Source organism: Hyposmocoma kahamanoa, unplaced genomic scaffold, assembly GCF_003589595.1.
Source record: "Hyposmocoma kahamanoa isolate Upper Pololo Valley unplaced genomic scaffold, ASM358959v1 88, whole genome shotgun sequence".
NCBI classification, from domain to species: domain Eukaryota; kingdom Metazoa; phylum Arthropoda; class Insecta; order Lepidoptera; family Cosmopterigidae; genus Hyposmocoma; species Hyposmocoma kahamanoa.
The window spans coordinates 12659825-12674828 of record NW_020654466.1 but is presented as its reverse complement, the minus strand read 5'-3'; the positions used below and the strand labels follow the sequence as shown (position 1 = coordinate 12674828).

The following is a 15004-nucleotide window of genomic DNA, read 5'->3' as shown; positions in this document are numbered from 1 at the left end:
TACCTACTAACATTTGATTGGATCTCAGTTGTCTCAATAAATAAATTTTGTTATTGTTATTAAAAACGGATAGGATCAAGTTTTTTCATTTTAAAATCGGGACTTAAATGTTTTTAAATATTTTTTTTATAGGAAATGAAACTATTTTTCCGGATTTATATCGCGTGTATTTGTATTTTCCAACAAACCAACGTTTCGGGCCGAGTCAACCGTGACTATGGGACCTGTAACGAGGTCTTTACGTTAAACTAAAAAAACTAAACGTTGGTTTGTTTGAAAAAGCAATTACACGCGATTTAAATCCAGTAAAATAGTTTAATTTCCTATGTGTAACAATTGCGAAAACCTAAGAACTCGATAGTTTTTTTTTATGCCATCGTTGCATAGTGAGGGTTCTTAAACACGAGTACCGTGTTTAGGTTAATTAATAGGTTCAAGAAAGAACCTAAGGCAGGAGATTTTAAAGTATAATTGTATAATAATGGCATACAATACTTTTTCTATTAGTAAATTAACATGACGAAACATATTTAATGTATATTTTGTTAACAATCCATGACAACACAGTCAATCGAAAGCCAAACAAACACAGCACAACAAAAACCAGAGGTATCGAATAGATGTGTCCATGATTAGCCGCGAGTACCGATTATATTTTAACCAATCAAGACGCAGTAGAGCGTTCGAGTAGCGTTATATTTGATATTGTATATTGTTGTTAAATACACACATCAAAAGTGTCTAGGGATCAAGTGAATATTTTTGAAATAAAAATTATTTAAGCAATATTTACCAAATCCAGTCTTCCAGGACGACTTCTTACTTTAATGCTTATGTTTTATTTAACCGCTTACCCCTATATTTAATTAAAATAAACTAAAATTGATGTTTTTGCAAATTGTGGGAAAAAAGTCAAATTAACGGCGTCAATTAAATGACAAAAAAATGGCGGAAAATGATGATTTTGCTCATTTTTATTGTAAAGATAAGAAAATTAATAATCTGTATTTCCACCATTAACACGAATCACACAATTACAGCGATTTGGCATGCTTAAGATGAGTTCATCAAAATCACTTTGAGGAATGGTCGCCCATGTGTTTTGTAACAAGTCAAAATATTGTTGTAGAGTATGTACGGTATGCATACTCGGCACAGCTCTTCTTTGAAGCATATAGTATAAATAAGCGTGCTCAATTGGATTGAGGTCTGGCGATTGAGCAGGCCACGGCAGAACGTTGATACGAGCTTCGGCAAGAATGCGTGTTACGACTCTAGCCGTGTGTGGACGTGCGTTGTCATGCATTAGTTGAAATGAATCACCCAACTGGCCTCGCAAAGGGATGATAACATCTGAAACAATCCTCTCTGCGTAAACTTGAGCATTGAGGTTACCCCTGATCCAAATGAGATCGGTTCTTCCGCCGATCCAAATACCGGCCCATATCATTATTGTTCCCCCACCATATGGATGAACTTTCTGACAATATCTCAAACGTTCATGACGTCCAGATGTTCTCCAAACTCGAGTACGTCTTGTATCCGGTCTCATACCGAAGCGGGATTCATCCGAAAAGCACACATAGCGCCAGTCTTCTTCCTCCCAGTTTCTGTGTTCGCGAGCCCATCGTAAACGGGTCCTGCGATTGCAGGGTGCAATGGGTGGAACTCTGACCGGCCTTCGGGATCGCAGACCCACTTCACGTAAACGATTTCGGATTGTTTGATCGCTTATTAGCAAGCCTAAGGAGCTGTGGAGCCTCGCAACCAACATCAACTGCCTCCGTGGCCGAACGGTTACCATGCCGGACTGCCACGCAGAGGTCCCAGGTTCGATTCCCGGGCCGGGAGAAATGTTTGTATGGCTTACATTTATTTCTCTCGTGAGTTTGGGTGTAATTTGTGGTTGTCTATGTGTGTGTCCATGGCACCCGCGACACAGGGTTTCCCTAGTGCGGGGCTATGTTGAATGTGTGCGTTATTTATTTATTTATTATCATGGCGGTCATGGTACGATTCCGTCGAACAGTATTTTGGATATACCGGTCCTGTCTGCGAGTCGTGATGCGAGATCGTCCTCCATGTCGCTCGGCCACGCTGCCCGTCATGCGATAGCGCGTCCAGAGGCGACTTACGACGCTCTGTGTAGTGTTAAGAGTGAAAGCCACAGCACGTTGCCTGGAACCAGCTTCCAACATTCCGACGGCTCGCATCATCACTTCTCGGGTTAAATGATGTCGTCTCTCCATAATAATGTAAATTGTTTCGGTTCCGATGCAGATATTGTAATGATTTTGTCAAAACGCTATAACTCATTTTTATACAAAACCACATTGACAATCGATTTTCTTCTTATTAACGAATTTTAAACAATATTCCTTATTTAAATGTTAAAACTCACTAAAAAGTATCAATAGCGATACAAAAAAGTTAATATAATTAACCCTAATTGCAGCAATACTCTTAAACGTACTTGATCCCTAGACACTTTTGATGTGTGTATTTCTTTTTTGTAATTAAATTTATTGACTGTCGGGATGTTGCACCACCATGATATTCAATATTTTTTTGTGAAATAATACTTAAAACTTTTCTAAATTGATTCTAGTCTGTTTTTGGGAGATAATTCCGTTGCTCTGGTACAAATACTACAGGAAACTCCCTAGTTTGAAACTAGATTACCGATGTGGTTGTCTGGTGGATGCATTATTGGTACAAAGTCTCAAGAAATAGTGGATTATATAAGAATGAAAGCCGTTTACACCCTGAGCGTTTAGAGACCCGCTGCAACGTAAATTTTAGTTTTTTTTAAACAGTTTTAAAACATCAATTTAATACAGGGTACTAGAGTAAAAAAAAATTACCTACGAGGCTATGGTTTAGTGCGTTACCCATCTCATGCGATATAATGAACTATGTCTTTCACAAGTAGCAGTAGAGCTCCATGTGAAACAGTTCGTCCAGGGTTACTGCTACCTTACCTATTTCTGCCGGCAAGCAGTAATGTCAGCATTACTGTGTTCCGGTTTTGAAAAGTAAGGGTGCTGGTGAAATTACAGACACATGAGACTTATCAACTTATATCTCAGAGTGGCGGGCGCATTAGCAGTGCCCCTCAGATCTTTGCGATTTAAAGCTCTGAGTGGCACTGCAATTGTTATGTACAGGCGTGTAGTTTACCATTAGGCGCACGATTTACTGAACTTACCCTTCCATACTTGTTACAGATCATAAATTAAATATTTGTTTTTTGAAACAAACCGACGTTTCGGGCCCTTTACAGGTCCCATGGTCACGGTTGACCGGTTGTAAATCCGGAAAAATAGTTTCATTTCCTATGTGTAACAATCGCGAAAACCTAAGAACTCGATAAATTAAATATTATCAAATTTATACCTACCAGGTATGTTTTGTGCACACATCATCCCCTCCTTTGCATTGATCGAAAGCGAGATATCATTTTACATATCGTTTTTTAATATTCTTTTTTAATGACTTTACTTTTTCATTTAGCCAATGAAAGGGTGGGAAAGCAGAATTACAGATTATGGAAAAAGTACGGAATTCGAATGGTAGGTTGAGTACGTGATTAGCTGTTAAGATACATCGACGTCTCGAAGGCAACGACATACATTTTAAAGCTTGATATTATTATTTTCGATAAATAAGGTCAGTACATTATATACATCTTTGTTACATGAATACAATAAACTTGTAATGGAGGTGGGGGAATGGAAAATTGATTGCCAGAAGTTCGAATATGTAATAAGTATCGTGGTCAATTGAAGGGCAGGAGAACAAGATATGATTTAGATCCCCTTAGGCCCCTAGTGGTGAGAGTGCGGACGGATCATACGGTCGACCGCCATAAATAAGAGGTTTAGGCCGAAGGGTGTCGTACCTATAGCGCTGGTTCCGAGGCCGGTTACCTGACACCAGATGTCGCAGACAAGTATATATATATATATATATATATATATATTCTTATAGATTAGTTACCTACCTAGTTTTTATATTTATTACTTACCTATATGCTTGTTAGTCTTCAAGGTTTATATTATTTGGGTCGCAATTGCCTGATTAAATAAAAAATATATTGACGAATTACTTTTCGATATTAACATTCGATATTAAATTGAAGACTTCTGTAATTTTTTTTGCAATTTTGCAAATAAAAATCTAGTATCTTTTAATTTATTTATTTATTATTAATGATACTCAAGAAATCTGCTTAAAATAAGTCAATCCCAATTTATACCAAAACTTTTAGACAACATTACTAGCTCTAAACTTGGCAACAGCTACAGCGTATACCATCAAAGATAATAACACTACGTGATATATCCAATTTATGGAGTTGTAATATCTGAGGACCGATCTGGCGTCGTCTATCACCAAACACGGAGTTAAGTAGACTAGACACATCATCCGCATTATGGAGAACCCCATACTCCAAGATAATTTTAACTGAAAAGAACAGTAAATAAACAAGAAAAAAATGTTAAGCACTGTTTAAAAGTTGTTACTGTAAGGGCCAGCTTACACCATACATGGATTGTAATAATAGTAGGTACTCGGAGAAAGACTTGCAAAGAAATGGTAAAAGTATATTGGTATACGTAAAATACAGATATTATGGTGACAAATCTTTCCTTGAAGTGTGTATTGGTGGACAGTTGATAACGTACTATGTGAAAATAAGAGTGTGAATTGCGTGTTTAAATAATAGTGCGGCACGTGCCAGAAGTAGATCGCCGCGTGCGCACAGCATAAATGTGTGAAACCATACAGTTACTGTAGTAAGATTAATTATTTATCTCAAATTGCATGGCCAGTTCGGGATATTTTTAGGTTTAACGCAATAGATTACGTATTTAGGTATTACTGCAATTTATGAAAAGTACTTCTTCGTATTGCTACGCATATAACCAATATAAACATAAAACTGTGATAAAGCAAATATATTACCGAGCCAGTAGTGTCGTAGAGTCCTTGAAATTCTTCCTCTAGGTGCATGTAGATCCATAACGTTATGGACATGATAAATTGCGGAATAGTGGGGCTTAGCCACACCGTCCAACATAAAAATGTAAATGCACTCCTGAAAATTATAATTGAAAAATCTAGTAAACTCATTTAGAACAATTCACTTTCAATAGTACTAAAATACTATTGAAACCGCGGTGTGCACGTAAGTACATACGATTTCTTTTCTGTACGTCTACCTATAGGGCTAGCACGACAGGACGCGACAGCGTGAGAGCGACATAAAGCGCGAGATATTCTCGCATAGAGATCGCTTTATGTCGTTCTCGCGCAACCGGCGCACCCAGGGCCCTGTTTCACGAAACTTATCAGTCTAGTATTACTAGCCCCTGGACTATTATTTTGTACTATTCTACTAATGTGCGTTTCACGAAGTTACGATGATAAATTATTAGTTACTAGTTGCAAGGTAATAGTTACTAGGCCATAATTACCATTGTAAAATATGTTCTGTTTCATGAAAAACACTATAGTCGAATATACTCATATATTACAAGGGTATTCCTACCAGTCGAAGGCGTATTGTAAACTTATAAGAAAATTTTATCAGTGGCGTCACTTAAAGAAAGATGTCATGTTCGGAAAGTGAGGAAGAAATTGCAATAATACGACGTCGTCGAGTATTTCCACCTCGGAACTACCAAACAAAATCGATTTCTCATTTAATATGACCTCTAAAGCAGCAATTTTTTACCATTTTTTTATATTTTTACCCCCGTGGGCCTTCGTGTTTCTTTCGTGCGTTTGTTTCTCCCGCCTTTTTTTTAAACGCTCGACGGAAATAAGAATTTAGTAGCAATAGAGCTCCTTGTGAATCCCCATCTAGGGAAGTACTGCCTTACTTACCTTACCTATTTCTGCCGCCAAGCAGTAATGTGAGCATTACTACGTTTCGCTTTGGAAGGGTAAGGGTGCTGGTGAAATTACAGGCACATGGGACTTGTCAACTTACGTCTCAGGTCGACGTGCAGTGGCAGGATCCATAAGATCTTTACGTAATTAATATTTATTTACTTTAACGGAGTAGTTATTGATTATATTAACTGTAATTAATTCTTACTAAGTACAATGTTCTCCACAAAATTTCAATATTCTAAATTTTATTATGCCGAAAACTATAAAGTTCCGCTCTTTTTCCCGCCCTTACAACGCTTGGGACCAGAAAATATCGATACGTAGATGACTGCTCGACATTGGTCAAACATAATATTTACCTAATAGTGAATACAGAGACGACTTGAAATATTTCTAATTTATAACCTGAGTCTGACATTATAAAGACAAATTTTAACATTTCTTTTAGTTTCGTACATTATTATTAATATTATTATACTTATCGAGTTCTTAGGTTTTCGCGATTGTTCAAATAGGAGCTGTTTTTCCATCAACAGTCAACCGTGACCATGGGACCTGTATAGGGCCCGAAACATTTATTTGTTTGAAAAAACAAATATATGCATTTAAATTCGGAAAAATAGTTTCATTTCCTATTATTATACTTATTTATTTTAACATGTATTGTTTTACATGATATATTTTCATGTACACATATTTATAATTATTTACTTATTTGAACAGGAAATTGTTCCCGCCAATGTTTTAACACCTGTCGCATGAGCCAAGAAATAAAGATGTACTAGTACACAACCAATTTAAATCTAGTATTATTTACTAGTCTATAACTACTAGCTACAAGTATAATATTTTTATTTGTGAAACGGAATTTACCAGTACTTGTAATATTAGTACTGGGCCCTATTTCACGAAACTTACCAGTCTAGTATTACTAGTCCAAGGACTATTATTTTATACTATTCTACTAGTGTGCGTTTCACGAACCTACGATGGTAAATTATTAGCTACTGCTTTCATGGTTAATAGTTACTAGTCCATAATTACCCTTGTAAACTATGTTCTGTCTCATGAAAAACACTACTAGTTCAATATACTCATATATTACAAAGGTATTTCTATCAGTCGAAGGCGTATTGTAAACTTGTACGAAAATTTTATCAGTGGAGTCACTTAGACAAAGATGTCGTCATGTTCGGAAAGTGAGGAAGAAACTGTAATAGTGCGACGTCGTCGAGTATTTGTACCTCGAAATTCATATGAAAAGTTACAAACTACTTATTAATTTAGCAAAAGATTTCGTTTGACAAGCGAGAAACTGGAAGCTCTCTTGACTGCGATTGCACCTGAAATACAGCGAATAACCGATAGAAGCCAATCATTATCAACCAAAATAATTATACAAGTTGCAATGCATGGGTACCTACTGGAGTAACAGTACCTACCATGAAGTAGCCGATATGCATGAGGTTTCTAAAGCTAGCGTAAGTCGTGCTGTTCACGACGTAGTGAATGTCACCAAATTCCCAGGTCTTAAGTTAGGGAATTTCCTGTACTATGAATACAAGAAAAACGATAACTCTGAAGGCAATACCCAGAACAGAACCAATTTACAAATGTTCGTTTCTTAAATTTAGAAATCGAACCCGGAACCTCCTCATCAAGTGCCCATAGTACTAACCACTACGCCGCCGAAGATCATAAGCACACCCCGTAACATGTACTCGACCACGCCCCGCAGGCCGAGCCTGACCCCACCGTAGGTGGGGTACAGGGCTCGTTATTTATAAGCGTAAGTAAACCATACTGGTTCTTGGTCAGAAATATTAATTTACTTTAACGGAGTAGTTATTTAGTATATTAACGGTAATTAATTATTATAACGTACAATGTTCTCCACAACATTTCGATTTTAAAAATTTCATTATGTCGAAACAACAAAATTTCGCTCTTTTTCCCACCTTGAGATTGATCAGACTTAATAATGAATACAGAAACGACTTGAAATATTTCTAATTAGAACCTAAGTCTGTAAGGCACTCGAAACGACAATTTTAGGATTTGTTTTATTATCGTATATTATTATATTTAAACATTTTAACATATTTTTTTTACATAATATATTTTACATACACATAACTTTTTACATAAAAAATAATAACGCACACACTCAACATACATACATACATATATAATTATTTAATTATTTGAACAGGAAAATTGTTTTGGCCAATTTTTAACTGTTGACGTATAAGCTATGGAATTAAGTTGTACGCAACCAATTTAAACTAGTATTATTGAGCAGTCTACGACTACTAGCTACAAGAGTAATATTTTTATTTGTGATACGAAATTTGCTAGTACTTATAATATTAGTACTGGTAACTAGTAACTAGTGAACTAGTAAAATTGTAGGTTCGTGAAACAGGCCCGGCAATAATTGGCGAGTAGCAGGGCAACAATCAGCGAGTACCTTTTGCCCCGATTGACAAGTCCTTTCACCACGATGGCAAGCATTATAGTGTATATGCCATTGGTACGATAATAAGAAGAAGAATTAAAACAATTATACATATATTAGTTAAAATTAATAATAAAGAGAAAAGGCGAGAGTGAATAGGCATTATTTAAGTGTGCATGCTCCATCGTCGACCTCGTCGTCACTTTCCACCAGGTGAGATGAAGGACAAATGCGCAGTTACATTTTATTAAAAAAAAAAATATAATCACTTTTGTACTAGGTGTCTGATTAAATTTTCGAACTTTTGTTAAGGGTTGTTTCGATATACGCGTTATTCGCTACCGCTGTGGGTAGCGAAATCCATGTAGGTACGCGATTTTCCTACTTTTCAGACCTAACCGGATATCGCTACCGCTGTGGGTAGCAAAATCCATTAGGTACTTATTATCATTTATTATTATCGTTACTGACTAGCGAGGTCTAGAGAGGAATGAATTTGCTACTGCACCCGCGTCGTGCGGCGAAACCTGTACTGCAAAGCAAGTGAAAAGATACCCGGTATGGTGCGGTAGGTAATCCGGTTTCGCTCGTGCCGCGGAACTTCATACCCGGCGGGGTACCACGAGGTAATTTTCGCTACCCACAGCGGTAGGTAGCGAATAATGCTTATATCTGACCGGGTCTTTACTCGATAAAATTATAACGTACTATCTATGTCTATAATAAAGTAGCAAATGTAGCCTGTCTTCATGTTAGCGAGCTAATCTCTGTATGAAGTCCTTGTTCAAGCTGATGAAATTCAAAGCAATTGAAAGTACCAATTAATTAAAAAACAAACAGATATTTCCAATATTAATTTTATTGAATATCATGATGTATTTACGATGTTTTGACTACCATGATATGCACATACAGAAGCTGTATGCAATTATAAATAACCTCCAGTTTAAAGTTTTTGATTCACTATAGCTTTAAAACCCCCACTAGTTTGTTGTTATTATTGATACAAAGATCGATGCAGCCCCGGAATTGCGAGGTCGCTGGTTCGTATCCAGTCGGATCGAAGGAATTTTTCTTCGTGTTGAGATATTTTTAAGTTTTAGAATACCTAACTGTCAACGTTAGTTCCTTGTTTACCTTAATTCCTTGTTTGATTTCATGAAGTTTTTATACGGGTATGCTGTAAACCAATATCTGGTTGGCATGTCCCACGCCTGCATCGTGTCAGCCATTGTGGGACCGAGGAAAAGCTTTTCATTTTCGAAACATTTCAGCATGGAAAAGTTATACTCCTGTTCCATTGCTACTTCAGCAGTTGTTGAACTGTCAAGGAGCCAAAATATAACACTATATTTTATGTACGACGGGCTAAGTTAGCCAAAAGTGTTTTCTAAAATTTAAGCTCTATGATGCTTCAGTTTGGCAGTAAACAACGCACCTACCTACTTAGATTACTTAAGAGGGAGCAGAGGAAAAATTCCTAATCTTCGATTCGATTTTAGAGGGGTATATCCACTTTAAAGTTAAAAATAAAATATTGTATGGTAAATACAATGAACACGATATATTCAAGCATAGACATTAATCAGAAACATAAAACAATAAAGTTTCCTCGATAGATAAAAATCACGAAATGACCTCTAATTTTCACATTTTTTCGATTTATCCTCGAAATGCTACAGGTTATTAGGACAAAAATTAGATAATTAATTGTATTTATGCATGATCGACAACTGTTACTACGGATTTTTTTTTTAATCCCTTTAGTTTCAGAGTTATTCCGCTAAAACGAATTTGGTACTTTTAATGCTCAAAATTCAACATCTCCTGTCGCATGTCACGCGAACTTCAGGCATATATTTGTTTCACAAATTTGGGCGGAGCCAACGTCAAAACTTTTTTGGCATGCTCCCTCTTAATAAATCATTTTCTATGGGTCTATCAATCCAGAATACAATATGATGCCTAATAATAATAACAATAAAGTTAAATATTACTATAACGAATAAATTAAATATAGATGTGACGGGGTACCCCGTTTCGCTATATGGATTTAAAAAAACCGACTGCGGGCTTTACTTTGAGATTTCCAACTGCTTTCTGTGTAGTTGCCGCCTTATACATCTCCATAGAGAAGTATCAAGAACGTCCTTTCTTTTTTGACAAAATTCAATGTTTTGCAGACATGGAGCATTTTATATTGATTGAATATTGATTTATTGCCCTAGTGCTTATATTGATAAGCACAAGGACCAGAAAAGCAGTACACTTACAGTTTGCATTAAAATGATCTCAGCGTTAAAACTAACCAATAAAAGTAAAATTATACAGGTAGTTAAAAACAGTGAACAACATTATACGTAATAGGTAAATGGGGACTGATGGGGACCAATTTAAAAACCCGAAAAATCGGATTGATTAAATACCGAAAAATATTAAATGCACCGAGAATTGCAAAAAAATGTCTTACCATCTTTTGGCATTTTATAGGGGATCTCGACTTATTTATTTATTTCATGTATTTTAACTGTAACTATAGTGCCTCACTTCAGACCAGGGTTGTTGCAAATATCAGCATCAGTTTCCGCGGATAATCTGCCTAAATTAATTATTTTCAAAATGAGAGGTAAGGAGCACTATTATACTGTTCCATCCATTTTATAGGTAATTATATTACGAAATATGTATTTATCTAAGTATTTATACAGTTTTAATAATTTAATTTTTGATATGGTTTTTTTATTCATAATTTTTGTTTTGTCGTGCACGTGAATCCGTTATTGTAATTATTATCTCCTGTATTTAGGTCAGCAGGAAGAAATTTCTGTTAGAAATAAGCAGTACCATTTGTTTGTGTTTTCCTTCTTACTAAATGTGTTTTCGTAGAATAAATAATTAAATGAATTAATTATAATATCCGCATCCACAATATTATCATCCGCATTAATCTATGCTGATATTGATTGTGGATGTTCGAGTCGAAAGACACGCTGAAATATTTTACAAACCTTCCAGAAACAGACTGTAAACCGAAAAAAACAGCTCAGCTGTTATTTTTAAAATTCATAAAATAACATTCATATAATTCTAGAAGGATTAAGTTAGGCAAATTGATTGTTTTCATGCAGATTGATCGCTTCTTAATAAATGTCACAAAATCATTGAAATTATATTGTATTACAATATCAAAGAAAATAGAAAGCTTTTACAAGTGGGTATATTAGGTCAGAATACACTTCTTTCGCATTTTTTTAAATACGTAAAATCAGTATTTGTATCAGCATCTGCTGATGTCTAAAAATCTGTATCAGCAATAACTCTACTTCAGTAGTGGACTTATTGAAAATTTACAACACCGTTCTTAAGTCTGCTTTAAATTATCTAACTTACGCCATTTTCAGCAATCCTAGGCTCATAGTGGGCCCATGGCCTGGTACAGGTTGCGTTTTAGCAGGGTACACACCAAATCCAGTCTCGGTACACACCGATGTGCAAAGTAACATGACTATCTGATGTTTCAGGAAATACATTATTAGATGTGGCACAGAATATAAATATCTAAAGTCAGTGTCGTACAATTCATAAAACTGTGATTGAAAGTATATCTGAAAATAGAGATCACAAATTGAAATAAAACAATTTTATATAGTTGGTTTAACATAGGTATTTATGTTACACCGTACGGGGTTTGATTTGTTCCTCTTTAGTCTGAGGTTGATGCATGCTTGTTATAAGCGGTCGTTTACGAGTTTTGAGGCTCCTCTCTTGGGAGGAGTTTACGAGGGGACAGTATTCTACTCGGGGGAAGATGCAGATAAAATGTGGGCTCCTCATGGTAAATAGAACAATTTTGAAACGTGTTGAAGGCTGCAACATCTTGCATGTGCCAGACATCTACTTACTTACTTTTTAAGTCCGATCAGATACATCTTAGCAATGACCCTTTCCCGGTAACTCAACCAGTCACTAAACCCCTCAGGCTGAACTCACACTGTCGCAGAGTCGAAGCGTCGCGTCGCGTCCTGTTTTTTTAACTACACCGCCTGGGATCACAGTGTGGTCGGCGACTGACGATTCACTGCGCCCAAGGACCGTGCGGCGACGCGCGTCGACGCACAAAGCCGCTCGACTACTACCAAGCGTCGACGCTCGATTCCATATTTGTATAACACAAATTTGTACTTTAATAATGGAAAAATAGAGATGAATATACTATAGGCGAAAAGCATGACACGTCGCGACGCTTCAACTCCGCACCAGTGGGAGTTAAGCCTTAGGGCGCATTTATTCTATACGAATTTCATCGCGTTCGAAGAGCGAAGTCCGCGTTGCCGCCGCGCAGCGACCGCGTGCGTCTAACTGTCACGACAAAATACGCTCTATTTGTTTAACTTGTACGTTTTAATTTAAATGAGCGTCCCGGGCACGCGGGCTACCCTGGCTTGAATTTGGTCTACGCGACTACCCGCGCGACGACCGCGCGCCGGCGGCGCGGTAATTTTATTGAGCGGAATTTAAATGTTGTTGCATAATAGAATTCAGATTCGCCATTAATGTGCATGAAGGCGTGGTAAGTGGGCGGCCGCGCGAAAACTTTCTTCTCGTGTAACTGGGCGCTCACAGTATCTACCTAAACAACTATGGAAAGGAGTTTCCTTACGTTGGGATCATATTTAATTCGTAGTAATATATAGGCGCAGCCACATATTATGGCTTTCTTCAGTTTATGCTCTGTTATAATGCGGCAGTCCCCAAGTACCCCAAAGGAGTTGTAGAAGTGGTCATCGAAAATTTTCCACCTGTAGTAGGGGCCTGAAAATATACACGCACTTGAAATGTTCGTTGAACCTAATTTTGATAAAAAAAATTAAGCAGTAAGTAACCTTGTAATGTAAAATGTCCCACAAGCCGCAACTTGAGAAGTGTGGACAATTGCCAAGTACTAGTACGCTTGGAGTGTAGCCAGCGTACAATAAGTATCAGTCGCAATACCCACTAGCAAAACCAATTCAATTGTTATATAGCAGTTACGTTATAAATTGCCATTCGTGTGGCTACGTTCTAAATAGTTTTCTCTTCTAACACAATAAACATGTATCAAATCAATACTAGCGCTAACGTTGCCATTGTACCTTCGTTCCCAGTAGTTCTAATATAGTCTATGTACACCTGACCAGCATTTTCCCTTGTTATCTACGAGTACATTTTGTAGAATACATACTTCAGTAAGTTTTTTTATGATACTAAGTGATGGGACAAACAAGTTTTACGCCTGGTGGTAAGCAACACACCAGTCCATAATAGTTCCAGTGCCACTTAGAGCCAATTAAATCTCAAAGGTCTAAGAGGCACTGCCACTGCGCCCGTCACTCTGAGACATAACTTAAAAAGTCCCTGTAAGTTTACCAGCACCTCTACCCTAGGTAGCAGTACTTCCCTGGACGAACTCTTTCACAAGGAGTTGCAACTAAAAAATGAAAATGTAAAAGTGTAAATTATGTGAGCCCTTTACCTTTATGTAAACCAATAAAGAAATACGCATAAGAAATTATATCAACCGCAGTAGGATCTTTATACATAACATCCAATTCCAGCACAGAGTTCGTCAATGGAATTTTGGATACAGCAATATCGTTATTTTGCACATTTGCGATTTCCTTTCGATTTTCAGGCGTAATCGACATCCTTTCATTTAATGATTTGACAGCCTTATCTGCTGCTGCTACACTCTCAGAGAACCTCCTGGCTGTCTTGTCAGCTTGACTTAAGACATTTCCCGGGGACAACCGGTCATTAGCTGACCTCGCAACAGGTGCATTTCTTTGAACAGCACTTGGGGATTCCGTTGCCGACTCCTCTTTATTTGTATCTGATGGTACTTTTAATCCCGCCTTTGTGCTAAGGCTTTCACGCGCCTTTTTTGTGGCCGTTTCTACTGGAGTAACAGAAATAGAAGATTCCCTTGATGGATTTACTGATATTTTCATTTCGGTGGGTTCGGGTATTGCTTTTTTCAATGCCTCCTTTGCTACTTTCGATTTGTACGCCAAATTCACCTCGAATGCCATGCCGACCATTCTCAATGTTAGAACTTGGAAAATCCAAAGTTCATATACAGATTCTTTTACATTCAATTGAAAGTATAGGAGTAGAAAAAAAGTATACAGTAAACTTATACGATGGACATAACTGAAATATGTGATAGATTTTAGGCCACTATTTATATCACTACGGGAGAAATGCACACGCTAATACAGAAATACAGATATTGTAATTACATATTAAAATAGCATTCATCAAGGAGTGTAAGCCAACCTTTTATCGCAGCATCTTATTACGATAGCATTCCCCAATACCAGGAATATAGTATGCAGAATGTGTGATCCACAAATGAGGCACACTACCAATAAGCCGACGCCTGTACCATAATTACGCTTCGTTTCCGTACTATTGATCCTTTTGTATACATTTCCAAGGCACATACATACTAGAAGAGACGAAAAATATATCACGGGATTCCAAAACGTTTCCATTTTTATCAAGTTTCTTTGTTCATGTCAAATATTTACATGTTGATTTACGAATTTCATTACAGACTTATTGAATTAGAATTGTTGGATGTACATATGCGGATTAAGAATTTTG

The 15004-nt window shown here is 36.9% G+C and overlaps 1 protein-coding gene across 2 annotated transcripts; it reads right to left on the bottom strand.

Annotated features, from left to right (window-relative positions):
* Positions 1 to 4228: 4228 nt before the first annotated feature.
* On the bottom strand, positions 4229 to 15004 carry LOC113235835 (lysophospholipid acyltransferase 7-like). 2 transcript variants are annotated; one of them, XM_026471752.1, is made up of 7 exons: positions 14675 to 15004; positions 13872 to 14548; positions 13020 to 13171; positions 11750 to 11964; positions 9497 to 9682; positions 4969 to 5101; positions 4229 to 4467 (listed from the first exon to the last, which is right to left on the bottom strand). In XM_026471752.1, exons 1-7 carry the CDS (start codon positions 14890 to 14892, stop codon positions 4267 to 4269), a joined length of 1782 nt encoding a protein of 593 aa, XP_026327537.1. In that variant the 5' UTR covers positions 14893 to 15004; the 3' UTR covers positions 4229 to 4266. The 2 variants fall into 2 exon arrangements, with proteins under 2 accessions (XP_026327537.1, XP_026327538.1); XM_026471753.1 differs by lacking the exon at positions 9497 to 9682.

Excerpts from the sequence above, each read along its gene's own strand:
- LOC113235835 (XM_026471752.1), bottom strand. The coding sequence starts at position 14,892 with ATGGAAACGTTTTGGAATCCCGTGATATATTTTTCGTCTCTTCTAGTA. Across the intron at positions 14,549-14,674 it reads ATAAGATGCTGCGATAAAAG|TTATGTCCATCGTATAAGTT; the intron begins GTTGGCTTACAC and ends CACATATTTCAG. Across the intron at positions 9,683-11,749 it reads CTAGGATTGCTGAAAATGGC|TTCAACAACTGCTGAAGTAG; the intron begins GTAAGTTAGATA and ends GCTCCTTGACAG.